The 13850-nt window shown below is 43.7% G+C and overlaps 1 protein-coding gene across 3 annotated transcripts in view; it reads right to left on the bottom strand.

Annotated features, from left to right (window-relative positions):
• Positions 1 to 1597: 1597 nt before the first annotated feature.
• The window catches only part of SYN3 (synapsin III), a 184690-nt gene continuing 172437 nt past the window's right edge, over positions 1598 to 13850 (bottom strand). For 2 of the 3 annotated variants that reach the window (XM_068400852.1, XM_068400851.1), the window contains 4 exons: positions 10473 to 10607; positions 5345 to 5429; positions 3561 to 3858; positions 1598 to 2036 (listed from right to left, as the gene is read on the bottom strand). In XM_068400852.1, the coding sequence (XP_068256953.1) occupies positions 1904 to 2036; positions 3561 to 3858; positions 5345 to 5429; positions 10473 to 10607 (651 nt within the window). In that variant the 3' untranslated portion in view covers positions 1598 to 1903. Of the gene's footprint in view, positions 2037 to 3560; positions 3859 to 5344; positions 5430 to 10466; positions 10608 to 13850 lie in introns of all 3 variants that reach the window. The other variant, XM_068400850.1, reaches the window with a different exon arrangement.

The raw sequence follows: 13850 nt of genomic DNA, 5'->3' as shown, positions 1-13850 counted from the left end.
AGGTCACAAAAGCCATTATATGTGTAGAGGTCTGCTCAGGGGTAGGTCATACAAGGTCCAGATGATTGCATTAGATTTAGATGTTCACTAGAGGTGCTACGCAGGAAGGAATTGCTTGTTTGGCTTTATTCCCACCAGTGAATCATAAGATCCAAGATGGCAAATGCTGCTGTTGCTGTTCCTGCTTTGGGGATCTCCCTGTTTAAGTGACAGCAAAGATCTGTGCCATTGGCTCAAATGTTTTTAACTTACTGACCTCCCTGCCTCTCTGGGCATTCCTCAGTGTCATCAAGGTGAAGTTGCTAAGGAAAGCACAAAGCCAAAAGTCTGGCCTCGAAGCTGTATGCAGTTAGAGACTAAAGTACTTGACAAAACTTGAAGAGAAGTCAAGGAGGTGGGATGGGACTGGCACCTGCATTAGGTGTGTTATGAATAGACCTAGCATGGTGCAAGGGGTAGGTTCTCAGCTGGTAGAAATAGCCATAAGATACCTTGATTTACCCAGGGTGTTTTTTTCAATTATGAATGTAGCTTGTGTCATTCCTGGTTTTTGCCATGTCCCAGTTCTAGTACATGTGCTCATACACAGCTTCATTCTGTGTTAGCAGGCTTAGAGGAAAAACACACCTGGCAAAGATCCATTTCTCTCTTCTCTGGAAGAATAATTCTTGGGGGTGGTTGGGGAGGACTAATACCGATCATTACCTGCTTGGGGCAATTCCATACATGCTCTACCATGGCTTGGTGTCTCTGGAGGGATCCCAGCTCATCTCTACTTGTAAAGGGTGGTTTTCCTGTTCTATTGCAGGTTTGTCACCTTGCATTCATTTTGCACTCACCCCAGTGAAGTCAATGGGAGTTCAACGAGGGAGACAGGATTTCACTCCATCTCTCTGTCCGTTTGGTATTATGGAACACTCAGCACACAAGTATGTGCACTTCATCAGCTCTGCTATTAATTAAGCATATTCCTCGGGGACATACTTAGCCAGATGTGACCAAGTCACCAAAGCACTTGGAGTTTAGCTGCATTTTGTGTGGAATTTGTGTGAACTGTGAACGTGAACTCTGGTGTTTCCAGGGGCAGGGGAAGAAGTTGTTTTTTGTGTGGAAGGCCCATTTCTCAGGTTATTTTTGAGCTAAGGCTACAGGGTTAGAACATGACATTTTTCTCTCAGAACTCAGGAATCACATGCAGGGGACATAAATGCAAGGCATGAAACAGAGACTTTTTATCTGCTATGAGCAGAGTGATCTGGAACAAACCAGCAGTCCCATCTGGACGACCGGCTCCTGTGATCTTTGGCGCTTACTGATGCCTGGTACCATATTTAACTTGAATGTAGTTTTGCTCTGAAAAGTGACTTTTTATAAAGTTGGTATCATGAAGTTCCACAGTTCACTGTGTTTTTCCATGCTCAAGCACGCTCACTTTATCAGTCAATGAATACTTATTCTTGACTCCATCTTTGCACATCTGTTTCTGAAATAAGCTTTTTTTTTTTTTTTTAGCTCGACCTCAACAAGGATTCAGTAATTGGAAGTTAGCAATTGTATTGACTATATACAAATGAAAATAAAATGTAGTTTACACTGTCATAACTCTGTTGACTCCACAGGGGATTAGCAAGAGTAAAATTTGCTTTACAACTTGGTCATTCGAACAGATGTGATTCTGATTATGTACAAAAAAAATTAAATAGTGCCACTTTTATACAGTCACTTTCCAGACCGTTATTAGAATATTGTCTTCGTATTAAAACAACTATATTTTTCTGAATTCCCTTTACCCAGCTGTTAGTTGTAAATGGCTGGGTACCATTGAGTGTATTCCAGGATGACATCAGATACGCTGATATGAAGAGCAAGGGCTGACAAAAGCACAGATCCAGCTGTAGGGCTGTTAATCGGAAAACAGGCTAGCAAATGATTTCCTCAGGTTGCGGATGGTCTCAGCTTTTGCTTCATCTTCATTGGTATTTCCCCGCTGAGATGATTCAGATATGCTGAAGGTATTTGTCAGGGACTGCGATTTGCTGAAATGGAAAACAGAGTTCAGCCTCAGCAGGAGAAGGTGGTAGTTCAAAGCTGGTTACTAATGCTTTGTGTTCAATCATACAGACAAAATCAAGGAAAAAAGGAAAGGTAAGCAAGTAGAAACTCCATATGCTAAGACATCCAGGAAGGAGGGGAGGGGAGAGGATGGGGCATGGGCAGGTGGCTGATATTGATCACAGTCCAGATTAGTAAGTGTTTAGGAAAACATCTGATTAAAAACATGCAATTGCCATTTGGTGCTACAGTTGTGAGAAACAATTAAGTCATTTTACTACTAATACAGAAGAGTGGATTCATACTGAGGGTCACCTCTCATCAACTATACCATGAATGGCCATCCTGTCCTTACAAATGTGAGAGCATGAGAGGTTTGACAAGTTGGTAGCCATGTCCCCTGCAATGTGTGCGGTTGCCTGCCCTTCCTGGCACATCTACTCTGACTGTCAGCTGTGTTATGCAGGTCTTTTGGTTGACAGCACTGCTTCTGCTGGGTGCGTATCTGCTAGTGTTTAAGTTCAGATCAGGACTGTGCTTTTGAAGTAAATATCCCATTTTTTCTCTGCTACCATGCTTTGTTGCCGAGTGGTTTCTCCTGGTCAGTAAAACGCATTCAGCACAAGACCAGACTCTGAATTAAAGTACCTGAAATATGTGTAGTATGGTGACTGCATCCTTAGCACCAACATTCTGATCCTTAAGTACACTGCTCTTGGTTTGCCTTGCTAATGTAGACAGCATCACTGAAAGCCTGTTCCAGAACATCACTCCCCTGCTACCTAGAAACTGTCTTTTCATTCCTAGCCTATATTTTGTTCTGGCCTGTTCATACCAGTTTGCTCTTGTGTCAACTTTTTGTTAACACCAAACATTTTTTTGCCACTTTCCTGCCATGGTGCCAGACAGATATGCTCCATGAAGGGTGACAGCAAAGGCTGCTACCAAAGATCGACAATAATTCAGTGGTGTGCTCTCCTCCAAAAGAGCGCTTAAACGTACCGTCACCATCTGGACTTTTATAGATATGAGTAGTGCCATTTCCACTTCCCCCTGCCTTTTTACTACCAATAGCAAAAAATTGCCTGATGAAGAACCTTGTGCAGCTACTGCATTCAGGGAATAGTGAGGGAATGACTCTTGTTGAGCTTTCTGGACAGTAATGTGCTGATTACAGCCTGTAAGGAGTATATACCCTCTGGGAAGGTAGTAGCTGTGTTGATATGGCCGGGGTAGAGCACACGATTAACAATGAGCACATAAACAAGAGGAAGAATGTGAAATCTTAGAGATGTCAAGTACAACTTCTTCTTCCTGACAACAGTTCAATGGTGGCCTGTTATGCCCAGGCATCTATACCACTGAAGTCACTCTTGGTTGTCCAGGCCTTTGTCCCTGGGGACTGCTGCCTGACAACAGGTGATATGTTCTTCATGCCAGCTCAGGGTACTTTTTTGACAGCCTTATTCGAATATCTACAGATGTTAGTGGTTTAACAGAGCACCTACTTCAGATGCGGGTGTGGAGGGGCTTGCTGCTTGGATGTTTCAGTGGGACTTGGCTGGCTAGGAGCCCGGCCTTGAGCAGGAGGTCTAGGCTGCTGTGGAGGGAACATGCCTGCCTTGGAAGCCTGGACTGGAGAGGACCCAGTTGCTGATCGGATTTGCTGTGGAGATCCAGGTGACCTTTGCTGCTGAGGTGAAGTGGGCTGGGGACTCTGGGGCTGCTGTCCTTGAGGAGAGAGCCGCTGCTGTGGAGGTGCGTTTGTCCGTGGAGGCTGAGATCCTTGAGGCTGGCGTGGACCACCTGAAAGGGACATGTAGACATAAACATGAGGAAGTGCACATGGTGGACAACAAGCAAGGAGCATCTAAATGGAAGAATGGGTTTTGCTAAGGGGAGAGACTCTTCAGAGTAGCTTCATGCAGAAGGGTAAGGGAAAACCTCTCCTACAGGCCTAAGACTGGTGTCATGCCCCTGTCTCTAGAGTTGTCCATTTCTCTACCTCCTTCAGCACTAAAGAAGCTGTGCCACTCCTTCCAAAGGGAGTCACTTCAATGTGCTGTACTCTTCCATGTAACTAATGTTTCTTATCCTTGGCAAGCACTTCCTGCATTGGGAAGGAAGAGTCACTGGAGAACCAACTCTGCAGAAAACGAAAGCTGAATCTGCTGGTTTGGGTCAGCAGTCCCTTCGTGGGTCCAGCAGTTTGATGTGAGACTGTGCACCCTGTCGCTATCCATACATCTGTTCCAGCATTATCAGCAGGTGGCTTCAGCCGTGTTGGTAGCAGACTCTCAAACTGAAGAGGATTTGGAAGACAATTGGATTTGACATGAGAAATTGCTGGACATGACAGATAACAGTGTGAGAAGCTGACAGAAGTTACAAATAGCGTTGTGAGGGCTAGCTGGATTTCACAGGTGGTCAAGGGGGAGTTATGTGAGAGAAAACTTCACAGAGAATCGAAGGGGAGTACTGGAGACAGATGGGGAAGTAGTATCCTGCAAGGCCAGCAATTCCTAGGTCATCATATCAGTAATAGCATGTAATGCCTAGATTACATAGATGCATTTGTTATCAGAAACGCCAAATTTTGGTTACGGCAAAACTGTGACTGATGAGGAACAGGTAATTGGAGGTGGGTGTTAATTTGGTAGGAGATTGGGGTGAACAAAGGGAAGGACATAGGTGGCAAAAACGAAGGTCTAATTGGTTATGTGAATTGAGTGGTTGGTGTGGTCTGTGTCCCCATGGAGCAGCCCTGTGCTTCATCACATCAGCATAAATCAGGACAATGAACCAAATCTGGTGTTTTGACCAACCACATAAAGTCAAACCAGCTTCTGCTGTCAGGAGGAGCTGGGAGTGTGCTCCTGCTGACAGGGGAACACCTGGACAGATGGATTAAGGATCCTGGCATCACCATGTTGCTCTCTGTTCCAAGCCTGACAGCACTAGTATCTTCCCATCGCCTCTTGACACTTGTAGCCACTACAACTTCGTGCAAACACAAATACACTCTGTGCCCAGAATCCTGCTCCAGTGCCAGTTCAAGTGGCCTCGCTTTGCTGAGCCAAGTCCTACCATAAGTGTCAACTGAATCTGTATCAAAGTTTCACCCCACTTTCTGAGCTGCTGTGGAATACGACAGCAGCTGCTTTAACAGCACACTGAATTTGCTGCCTGCTTGTCAGTGAATTGGAACAATGAGTGAAACCTTTATCCTGATGGCTTTTATTTAGAAGGAAAACTGGTATGTCTCACTATCCTGGGGCCCAAAGAACTGTACCTTGGGGAGGAGGCCGTGGTTGGGACAGTTGTCCAAGCTGAGGTCCAGTCTGAGATTTCATTGATGCAGGCTGAGCTTGTGGAGGCTAGAGGAAAGCAAGCCGTTCCAGTTAAATACAGAGTCCCTAAAGAGGAGTCCTGAGGTAATACAGGAACTGCAGAGTCATGAAGTGTTCCTTAAATACACACACAAACATGCAGCATCTGGCTGGGAAAACCTCGTGGGACTAAAATGGAGATCTGAGTAATAAAAGAGCGCAGAAGTTGATTGCTCACAGGGAATAACAATGAAGTTACAGTTTAGAATGTTTTTTAGGCAATCAGGAATTACCCAATGTATCAGGCCTGAGGGGGTCTCTGAGTCCCATCTCCCATTTTGGACGGTTGCCAGCACCAGATGTTCCAAAGGAAGGCGGGATGAACCATGGAAACATCTACGGAGTAATCATCTCGTTACCCTAAGGGGTCTTCTCTTGATTGCTAATAAGCAAGGGCCAGCTTCAACCATGAAACACGAGGCTTATTATCTGCCCCACAAAATCTTTGCAACAGTTCCAGATATTTTGGTTTTACACCCAGACCCTTTGAGTCTTGCTCAGCTCTCAGCCTCACTGCCTTTCCCATTTCTTAACTCCATTACTTTGTTCTGAGTTTTGAGAGTAGTTCTCACAACCTGCCCTTGCTAGGCCATTATTTTGAAAACCTTTGTTCCCCTCTCTCTCATTCACCTCCTTTCCAAAGCCAAGAGACTGAATCCCTTTGGTCCCTCCATGGGAATGTTTCCAGGCCTTTAATTGTTTTCATCACCTGCTTCTCTTTCCCTGCTTTGTGATTCCTTCTGCAGATGCCAGAGGCAGGTCTGCTTACATTATTCCAGATGAAGCATTATCTGGGTTCTCTGTATACATCACCAGCTCATTTTTGCTATGTCTTAATTTCCTGCTTCTACCTTGTCAACACAACCATAGGCTGAGCAATGGTTTTCATTAGCCCAATTGCGACAAAGTCTTTCTCAAGGGGCATGGGTAGTGCCACTTGCAAGGTCTACAGATTGTTTATATGTTCTCCCTCTCTCTTTCTCCATCTTAGCTTACCTTCCAACCTTCTGTATGGAGTTTTATTTGCTGTTGTGGTGACTTAACATACGTAGCTGTGTCAGATGTTCTTCACTGCCATCCCTGGTCCTGACTAATGCAAATAAGTTGGTGCCATCTGCACTTTTTTCTCTCTCACTGTTTACTTTTTGACAGATATTTTAATAAACAGATTAAGCAACACAAAACTGTTGCACAGAGGGCCGGTACAAGGTTAACAAAAGTCTGAGTAAGCCTATTGCACAAAATTGTTTATGAAAGCAGGGAAAGCTGGAGACAGATAAGCTGGTATGTGCTGGATTATTTACACGGAGAACACAATGATAAAAGGGTCTTCAAGGCTCCTGGAAGGTCAGGAGAATGAGCTAAGTGATTCTGGAAATGGGAAGAAATGTTTCATAGTTGGAAGCATTGAAATGAGTTTCAACTGACTAACATGAATGTGATGAGGTTGCCAACCCATCTTTTGCACTATTTATCTGGGAATTGCAAATGGACAGGGAGGAAAATCTGGGTATTTTCCATTCATGGCTTCTAGTCCTACATAGCTTGGGACACTAAACCTTGCCTTGGTGTTGGTGGAAATTTACTATCTGAATGCTGGGAGACATCCTGATCAGACCAGCCAAAGAAAGGGAATTAGATCTCATAGTCTCCTCTATGTCCTTTGCCTTCAGCCAACCAAGGCTTCTCAGGGATGAAGGCGAAACAGGATTTTGAGGCTCAGAGATGAAGGGGTGAGGCTAGCCCAAGGTCTTCTGCCTTTGGAAGGGAAACAGTGAGGGGAAAGGATGGAGGTGGGGCAGAGAGGCAAGGGGAGAACTGCAGCTGTAACCATGAAACCAGGTTTCATGTTGTAGGCATGAAAACAAGTTTGTCATTAACATCTGATCCTGTTCTGGGCTCAACCAACCCAATTATCAACATTACCAGGTTTAGTATCCTCTTAAGTACCCCCTCTGCTAACTGTTTGCAAGAATTAAAATCTCTCATATCTATGTCTTTATTTGAAGCAAGCTTCTGCTCCACAACCAAACTTTGCCTTTTAGCCCCTCCCTGCTTGCTTGCTTTAACAGCTCTTCTCTGTTACCTTGCCTAAGGCTTTTTGGCAGTCTAGCTACATTATTTTGACTGATTGCCTGTTATATACCACTTTATGAAAGAATTCTCAAAGAAATGAGGGGAAAAGAATCCAAAGGAAATTAATGGCACATTTTTCTTTGCAAAAAAAATAATGTGGTAGATGCTCTTAAGCTGTGGTTCTGTTGGTTTCTTAGTCTTCTGTACTATTCTTTAAATTATTGCCGGAGATAATTTGTAAGGTCCATGACTTGTCTACATTTTTCTACGTTACTCTCACAACTTTTTAAACACATATTTTTTATTTGTTGTACACCGATCCTCTGGAGCAATAACTGTTTCTAATGGAATTGTACATTTTTTCTTGGCAGCTTAGTCACGTCCTAAATTCAGTTCATTGAATGTAGCCATCTGGGTCTGGGGGCTTAATACTTTTTAAAAATATCAGTCATCACTGATGTAATCACTGTTTTTGTTCTCTTCCCTGTTTTTCTGATCAGGAAAAACTATATCTAGTTTAAGAAGTTCCCCACTTTCAGCAATTAAATTTACTAGACTCACAACACTGTCCCTGTTGTCTTCCTTTTCACCCTTAACTTTCGATGATCCACAGAGCTGACCAGTGCTTTGATAGGGTTCCGTCTTCTGATGAACTCAAAGAATTTTTTTTATTCTTTCCTCTATCTGCTCTTCAAAATCAATTTTGATCCTTTTTACATTTCCTTTTATTACTTGCATGATGGTGCATAAAGGTCACCTTAAATGTCAGATTTCCAGATTTGGAAGATATTTTTTTCTGTTTGTCTTTAATGTCCTCTGTCACTTTGCCATTTAACTCTAGAAGTTCATTTCTTGCATTCCTGGTTCAGGAGCAGATCAGAAATGTATATATGCATTCTGGAAAACAATGGTCTCTCAAATAACATTAATTCAGTTTTACTTTTAATGCTAAGGAGTTGATTAATTTTCTCATTTTAGTAAAATCATCTTTTCCAACTGCTTGTGTCATACCTTTACTTTTTGGTATCACGTCTGTCCCTTGGACGTCAAACCTACTGGTACATATTCACTTTCTGAATTTGTACTTGGGTGCTTCTTAAGGCTAGGTCAAGGTCTTTTTTCCTGTTTTGCTAGGATTTTGCAGTTACAGGAAGCAGACACATACAGAGATGGAGAACTCTCTGAATTGCTGTCCCACTGTGCTACTTGACTTGCTTCTTGACAGCTGTAGTCTCACATTATTGTGATGTGTTGCTTCTTCCATTTCTGTCAGTGCTGTGCACTCAGTTTCATAATTTCTCAGTTTTTCTAGATTCAGAGACTAGTATAGACAATAATATGTATAGTTATTCTATGCATGCCCATAGGATATCCAAGGGTTCATATTTCTATGTATTCAGTACTGCTGTCCTTGTATTCAGAATTGCTATTTTTCTTTGTTCTGTAGAAGTCTTCACCTGTAGCTCTACCTCCGCATCTCACCAGCCTCACATGCAATTACTTCTTTCTGCACATTTGTAACTATGTGTTATAGCATTATATTAATAGTATCTTGTGCCGTTTCTGCAATGTTCGTTGTACCAAGGTCTTTCTCTGTAGCAAAACATTCTAGTTAACATGTTTGTGGTTTTAATTTTCTTGATTTTGTATACAGATATTTGTAGCTTGTATTCTTGATGAAGACCCTTATTTAACTCTTATATTTGACATCTGATCCCTCCAAGACCATTTGTTTTGTTCTTATTTTGGCCCTATTTTAGGTCCGTTGTAATCCAATCCAATCCTGTACCAGTATATTACAGACAGAGAAAACAGATACATCTGTCCATGTTCTCAGTTTCTGTTGGCTTTGCCTTTGCTCTTAGTTTATACACTCTATACCATGGCTATTTCAGATGGCAGTTGTTGATTCCACTTTGGCCAGAGTAAATCCTATCCCTTCTGTATTGCTTTCCCTGCCTCAAAACATTTTTAGTGTGTATTAAATGTTTACCCCCCTCACTCTAGCGAAAGCTCGGTTTGGAGTTACCCTGAATACCCTTCATGCTGGGGACCTGGTTTAGCAGGAGTGGGCTGTCATATGACAGAGAGCCACAAAGTGCTGTCTCCCATTTATTGTCTCAAGTGAAAATGGAAACTATTCTAGTGCATTACAGTCAGTATTATCCCTCAGCCTGCTTACTCCCCTGTTCTTTCTTTCATACAGATTTGTTGTCCTCAAACCTTTGTGCTTGGCTCCCTGCTCGATACTGAAAGAGGTGTAGCACATACACCTGGAGACAGAGATTATGTTCAGGTGGGTTTCATTTATACAGAACTGCCACTGGGAAATGTGGCACTAAGATTAGATGCATTTGATACTCAAAATGAATGTACACGAAAAGCACTAAAGGGTCAGTTTAAATGCAAAAATTACAGGTTCTTTTATGAATTCAGCATTAGTCAAACCTCCTCCTGATGAAGGACATGAAGGGCGTCTCCAAAGAAGAAAGGCTGCAGTAAGGAATGGAACAACCCTGGGTGGAGATTCCCACTTTCTGTTCTGGGAAGCACAGGTTTTCATCAGGGATGCAAAAACTGGAATGAAAGCTATCCTGAGGGATGGTGTTAGATGGAAATAAAGTTGTGTGTTACAAGAACCTCTAAAAATGTCTGTCTGCAATATGAATCTATGAATTTAGCAAGCCAGAATGTCTAGATGCATGAACCACACTACTGGTGTGATGTCACTGTTATATGGAAAGCGAGGAAGGGAGAGAGAGGTGTTACGGGCACCCACTTCAAAAAGTCTATGAGAGACTACTTTGGAGGAGCAGGAGTTAGTCTGTCCAATACACTTCCATATGGGACTGTTCAGGTCTCTGAGACGTCTGGCTGCCTGACACCCAAGGGAGGAGAGAGAGAGAAATAAGTTCAGGAAAACAACTTGGCCATAAGGTCTCTATTCACTCCTACCCAAGGCCTCAGTGGTGACGGTGTAGATCCAGCAGTGATGACAAGCTGAGTCATTTTGGAAACAACCAGCTCGGCTATAAGCTGTCTGTCCTCTTCCACATGCTCCCCAATCAGGGGCATCGAGCTGTCCATCACCTGCCACAGGAGGGAAAAACAACAGTTAGTAATGAGGCTTCCTGGTGGCAGATGCCTGTTTCAACTCACCTCTCACATTAACCTGTTTTGTGTCTCCACATCGTTGCCAACACCTATAGTCACCACTCCCCTCCGTGCTGAAACATGCTTGACTTTCCTATGCATGGGATTTTGCTTAGGTTTTTTTTGGAAATGGCACTTCCCCCCACTTCCCATCTTCTTTCCCTTCACGACTTGGAAGCCAAGCCAAGAATTCTGGTGGCTGGCGGCTTTCTAAATCAGCTAAACACAAACTTTCTTCTTCATATGTCCTGAGGAGATGCCTCTGATGGATATCTCTCTGGCATTGTCCCACAGTATTTGGGGGTGACGTTGCAGCAGAAAGGGCTACAGGAGAAGGGAAACAACATGTACCAAAGCCAGAGGAGATGAGAGCAACAGGGACTGAAGGAAACCAGGAAACATTTGGGGTTAATCAACACAAAGCACTGCACCCTGAGAGGGTAAACAAACACCACAGATGTGTAATGAATAGGATGTCACCAAAACAACAGTATCCAGTGCAGGAAAGGGAACTTATTCTCTGCTTGTCTTCTTGATATTATTGTGATACGACTGCTTCCCAAGCAAGTACTACAACTGTGCTGGGGAAAACTGGGAAGCAAGACTGTGGGGATGGGGAAAGGAGAACTGTCAAAGGGTCTTTGAGGTAAGAAATGGTCTGACAACAATAATGAAAGCATAGCAGACCCTCAGCTGTATAGCAGCCCTAAACATCATTGTCAACAGTTCATCATAAATCAAGTGCTTTGCAAACATTAGCTAAATCCCACAGGAAGAACTGCACTATGATGAAGTTAAGATTCAGCTGGAGTAAATATAATTGTACCAAAATATCAGGGTTGGAAGAGTTTATTTTATTTTGCTTTTATTTTTAAACCAAACATTAAAAACCCTGGAAATGCGGAGTTAAAGGTTGCATTGCTCAAGGAAAGCACTGACTCACGCTCAGATAACAATCGGAAGTGCACTCCACCCTGGCAAGGCTGCAAGAGTCCGCTCTTGGAGTGAAATGGAAAGTTTTGCACCCTTTTTTTTTTAGATTTAGAGCAGGGGAAATCAGTTATGTGAGTTCATCGAGTTTGTATTCTAGTCTTGTCTTGTAGAATAACTATTAATTTGGGTTCATTTCTATAGGTGTCTCATAAGAACACTAGAGAAGCTGCATAGGAAGTTTTAACTGGAGTTGCATGAAGAGTCAGTTGGTGTTTGTATCCACGGCCTACTTGACCCAGGGGGCGAAAGGAGAGGGTTAGAAAATTAGATGACAGTGCTCAGCTAAATGCACAAAGTGGCTTTTCATTCCACTGTTCACTTTGTTGTTTCTCTGTTAAAAAATGAGGTGGGGAAAGCAGATGTTTCCTAGCAGTGTCGGGGAACGACCCGTTCCCGTCTGTGTCTCACTAGCCAGGGGCTCCTGGGGGCCCTCCAGCAGGTTCCTGCACAGGTTTCCCTCCCCTCCACTCCCACTTTAAAAGCATTCCCATTTCATTTGGCAATTCGAATTCATGCCTGAGAAAAGAGGACCTAGCTCCCTCCAACGCACCGTGCGAGGGAGCTGTGTGACCACCAGATGATGCCATTACTCTGCTGACAGCCTGGCCGGCCAAGCCTGGCTCCCGATTCCCTAACCTCCCCCTGAGTATCTGGGATACAGCTCTGATCAAAACACTCCAAACCCCTCATTTCCCCATCTTAAGGACTGCTTTTCACTACTTCTGTGGCAGCAGTGGCTGGAGAGGAAGGGGATGGTGCTGTTTTATAAAACAAAGGCACCAGGGGGAATGAACCCTGGAGCAGGTCCCACCGGAACCAGTGAAGGTGCACCAGGGATGGAGGTATCCGCTGTCCTGCTGTGTAGTGTTTGGCAGGGGAACATGAGCTGTGGGAGATTGCAAATATGGGAATGAACAATCACATGCATAAGGGAAGGCCTTTGAAAATGGCAGGGATTTCTGTGGGCAAAACAACACAGCTGGTTGCCACTGAACTGAAAAGGAGCATGAGATGTCACCTTGTCTGTCCTCTGGGAAAGGGGAATTCATCTGGAACTGGGCAGATACGAATGCTGATGCTGAAATAAATCAAGCTGCTGAGAAGAATACATGAATCACAGACAGATTGCACTCATCTCTTCCTGGGGAGATCACAGAACAGCTGGGCAAGACAAGAAGAAGCCAGCACATATGGACCCAGCCTTTGTAGCTGCCCAAGGTCAGTGGCTGCTCCTGACAAAGCTGCTGTTCCCTGATAAGGTGTATGAGGGGGGAGCGGAAAGCGGCCAGGCAGAGAAGAGACTCAGGAAAACCCCGTCCCACTCCTCCCCCTGCGCCTATCTGATGCTGAGGCCTGAAGGCTGGACTTGTTATTCCATACTCTGATGTGCAAGAGTGGGGTGTTAGGTGATTTTTAGGGAAGGAAGGAAGGAAACAGATGATTAGACACATCAGAAGGAACGATATGGCAGTGCTGAAGGGATGGGCAGGGCTTCTTGCAGGGCAGCAAGGAGCATGTCTAGTAACACAGCTTAGCTGTATGGCAGGTAGGGCTTAGCTGATCCAGGAGGAAGAATAAATCCCAAGGATCATTTTACTTGCCCTCCACTCACTCCATATTTGCCAGCATAGCAGAGATGTGGAAAAGGATTAGATTACCAAAAAAGGGAGGGGGGTTTATTAAACCATACACGCTGCTGAGCTCTTTTGAGAATGTAGCTGCTAACAGTGGTGCCGAACTTGCACTATTTTGAGGATCTGGCCTTCTGATCAAGTGCTGACTATTCACGCTGAATATTCCCTTAGAGTGACAAAGTTTGTTAAAGCAGAGGAAAAAGAAGTACCAGCATTTACTATTGAATTAACAGGTGTTTTAATAGAATGAAACTTTGAAGAAGTCTACTGATTTTGTCAAAGTTTTCAATACGAGCCATAAAAATGGTGCTTAAGCGTGCCAGTGCTTTGAAGGGCAGAAATGTACTAGATTCAGCTGTTTGCCATGGGAAAAGAAAAGAAGGTGAAGTTCAAGTAATAGCGAATACCGTGGGTGCAACATTAGTCTTGTGCTATGCTGATAACTCATCTGTCTTTATCTGATTCTGTTTGCAACAAACCACTGTGATGTATCTCAGTTCATAGAACTGCCCATCACTACCTCTGCAAATCTTTCCTAGAGAACTGCTTTGCA

This window comes from Nyctibius grandis, chromosome 5 (assembly GCF_013368605.1).
Source record: "Nyctibius grandis isolate bNycGra1 chromosome 5, bNycGra1.pri, whole genome shotgun sequence".
Lineage (NCBI taxonomy): Eukaryota > Metazoa > Chordata > Aves > Nyctibiiformes > Nyctibiidae > Nyctibius > Nyctibius grandis.
This window is presented reverse-complemented; position numbering and strand designations above follow the sequence as displayed.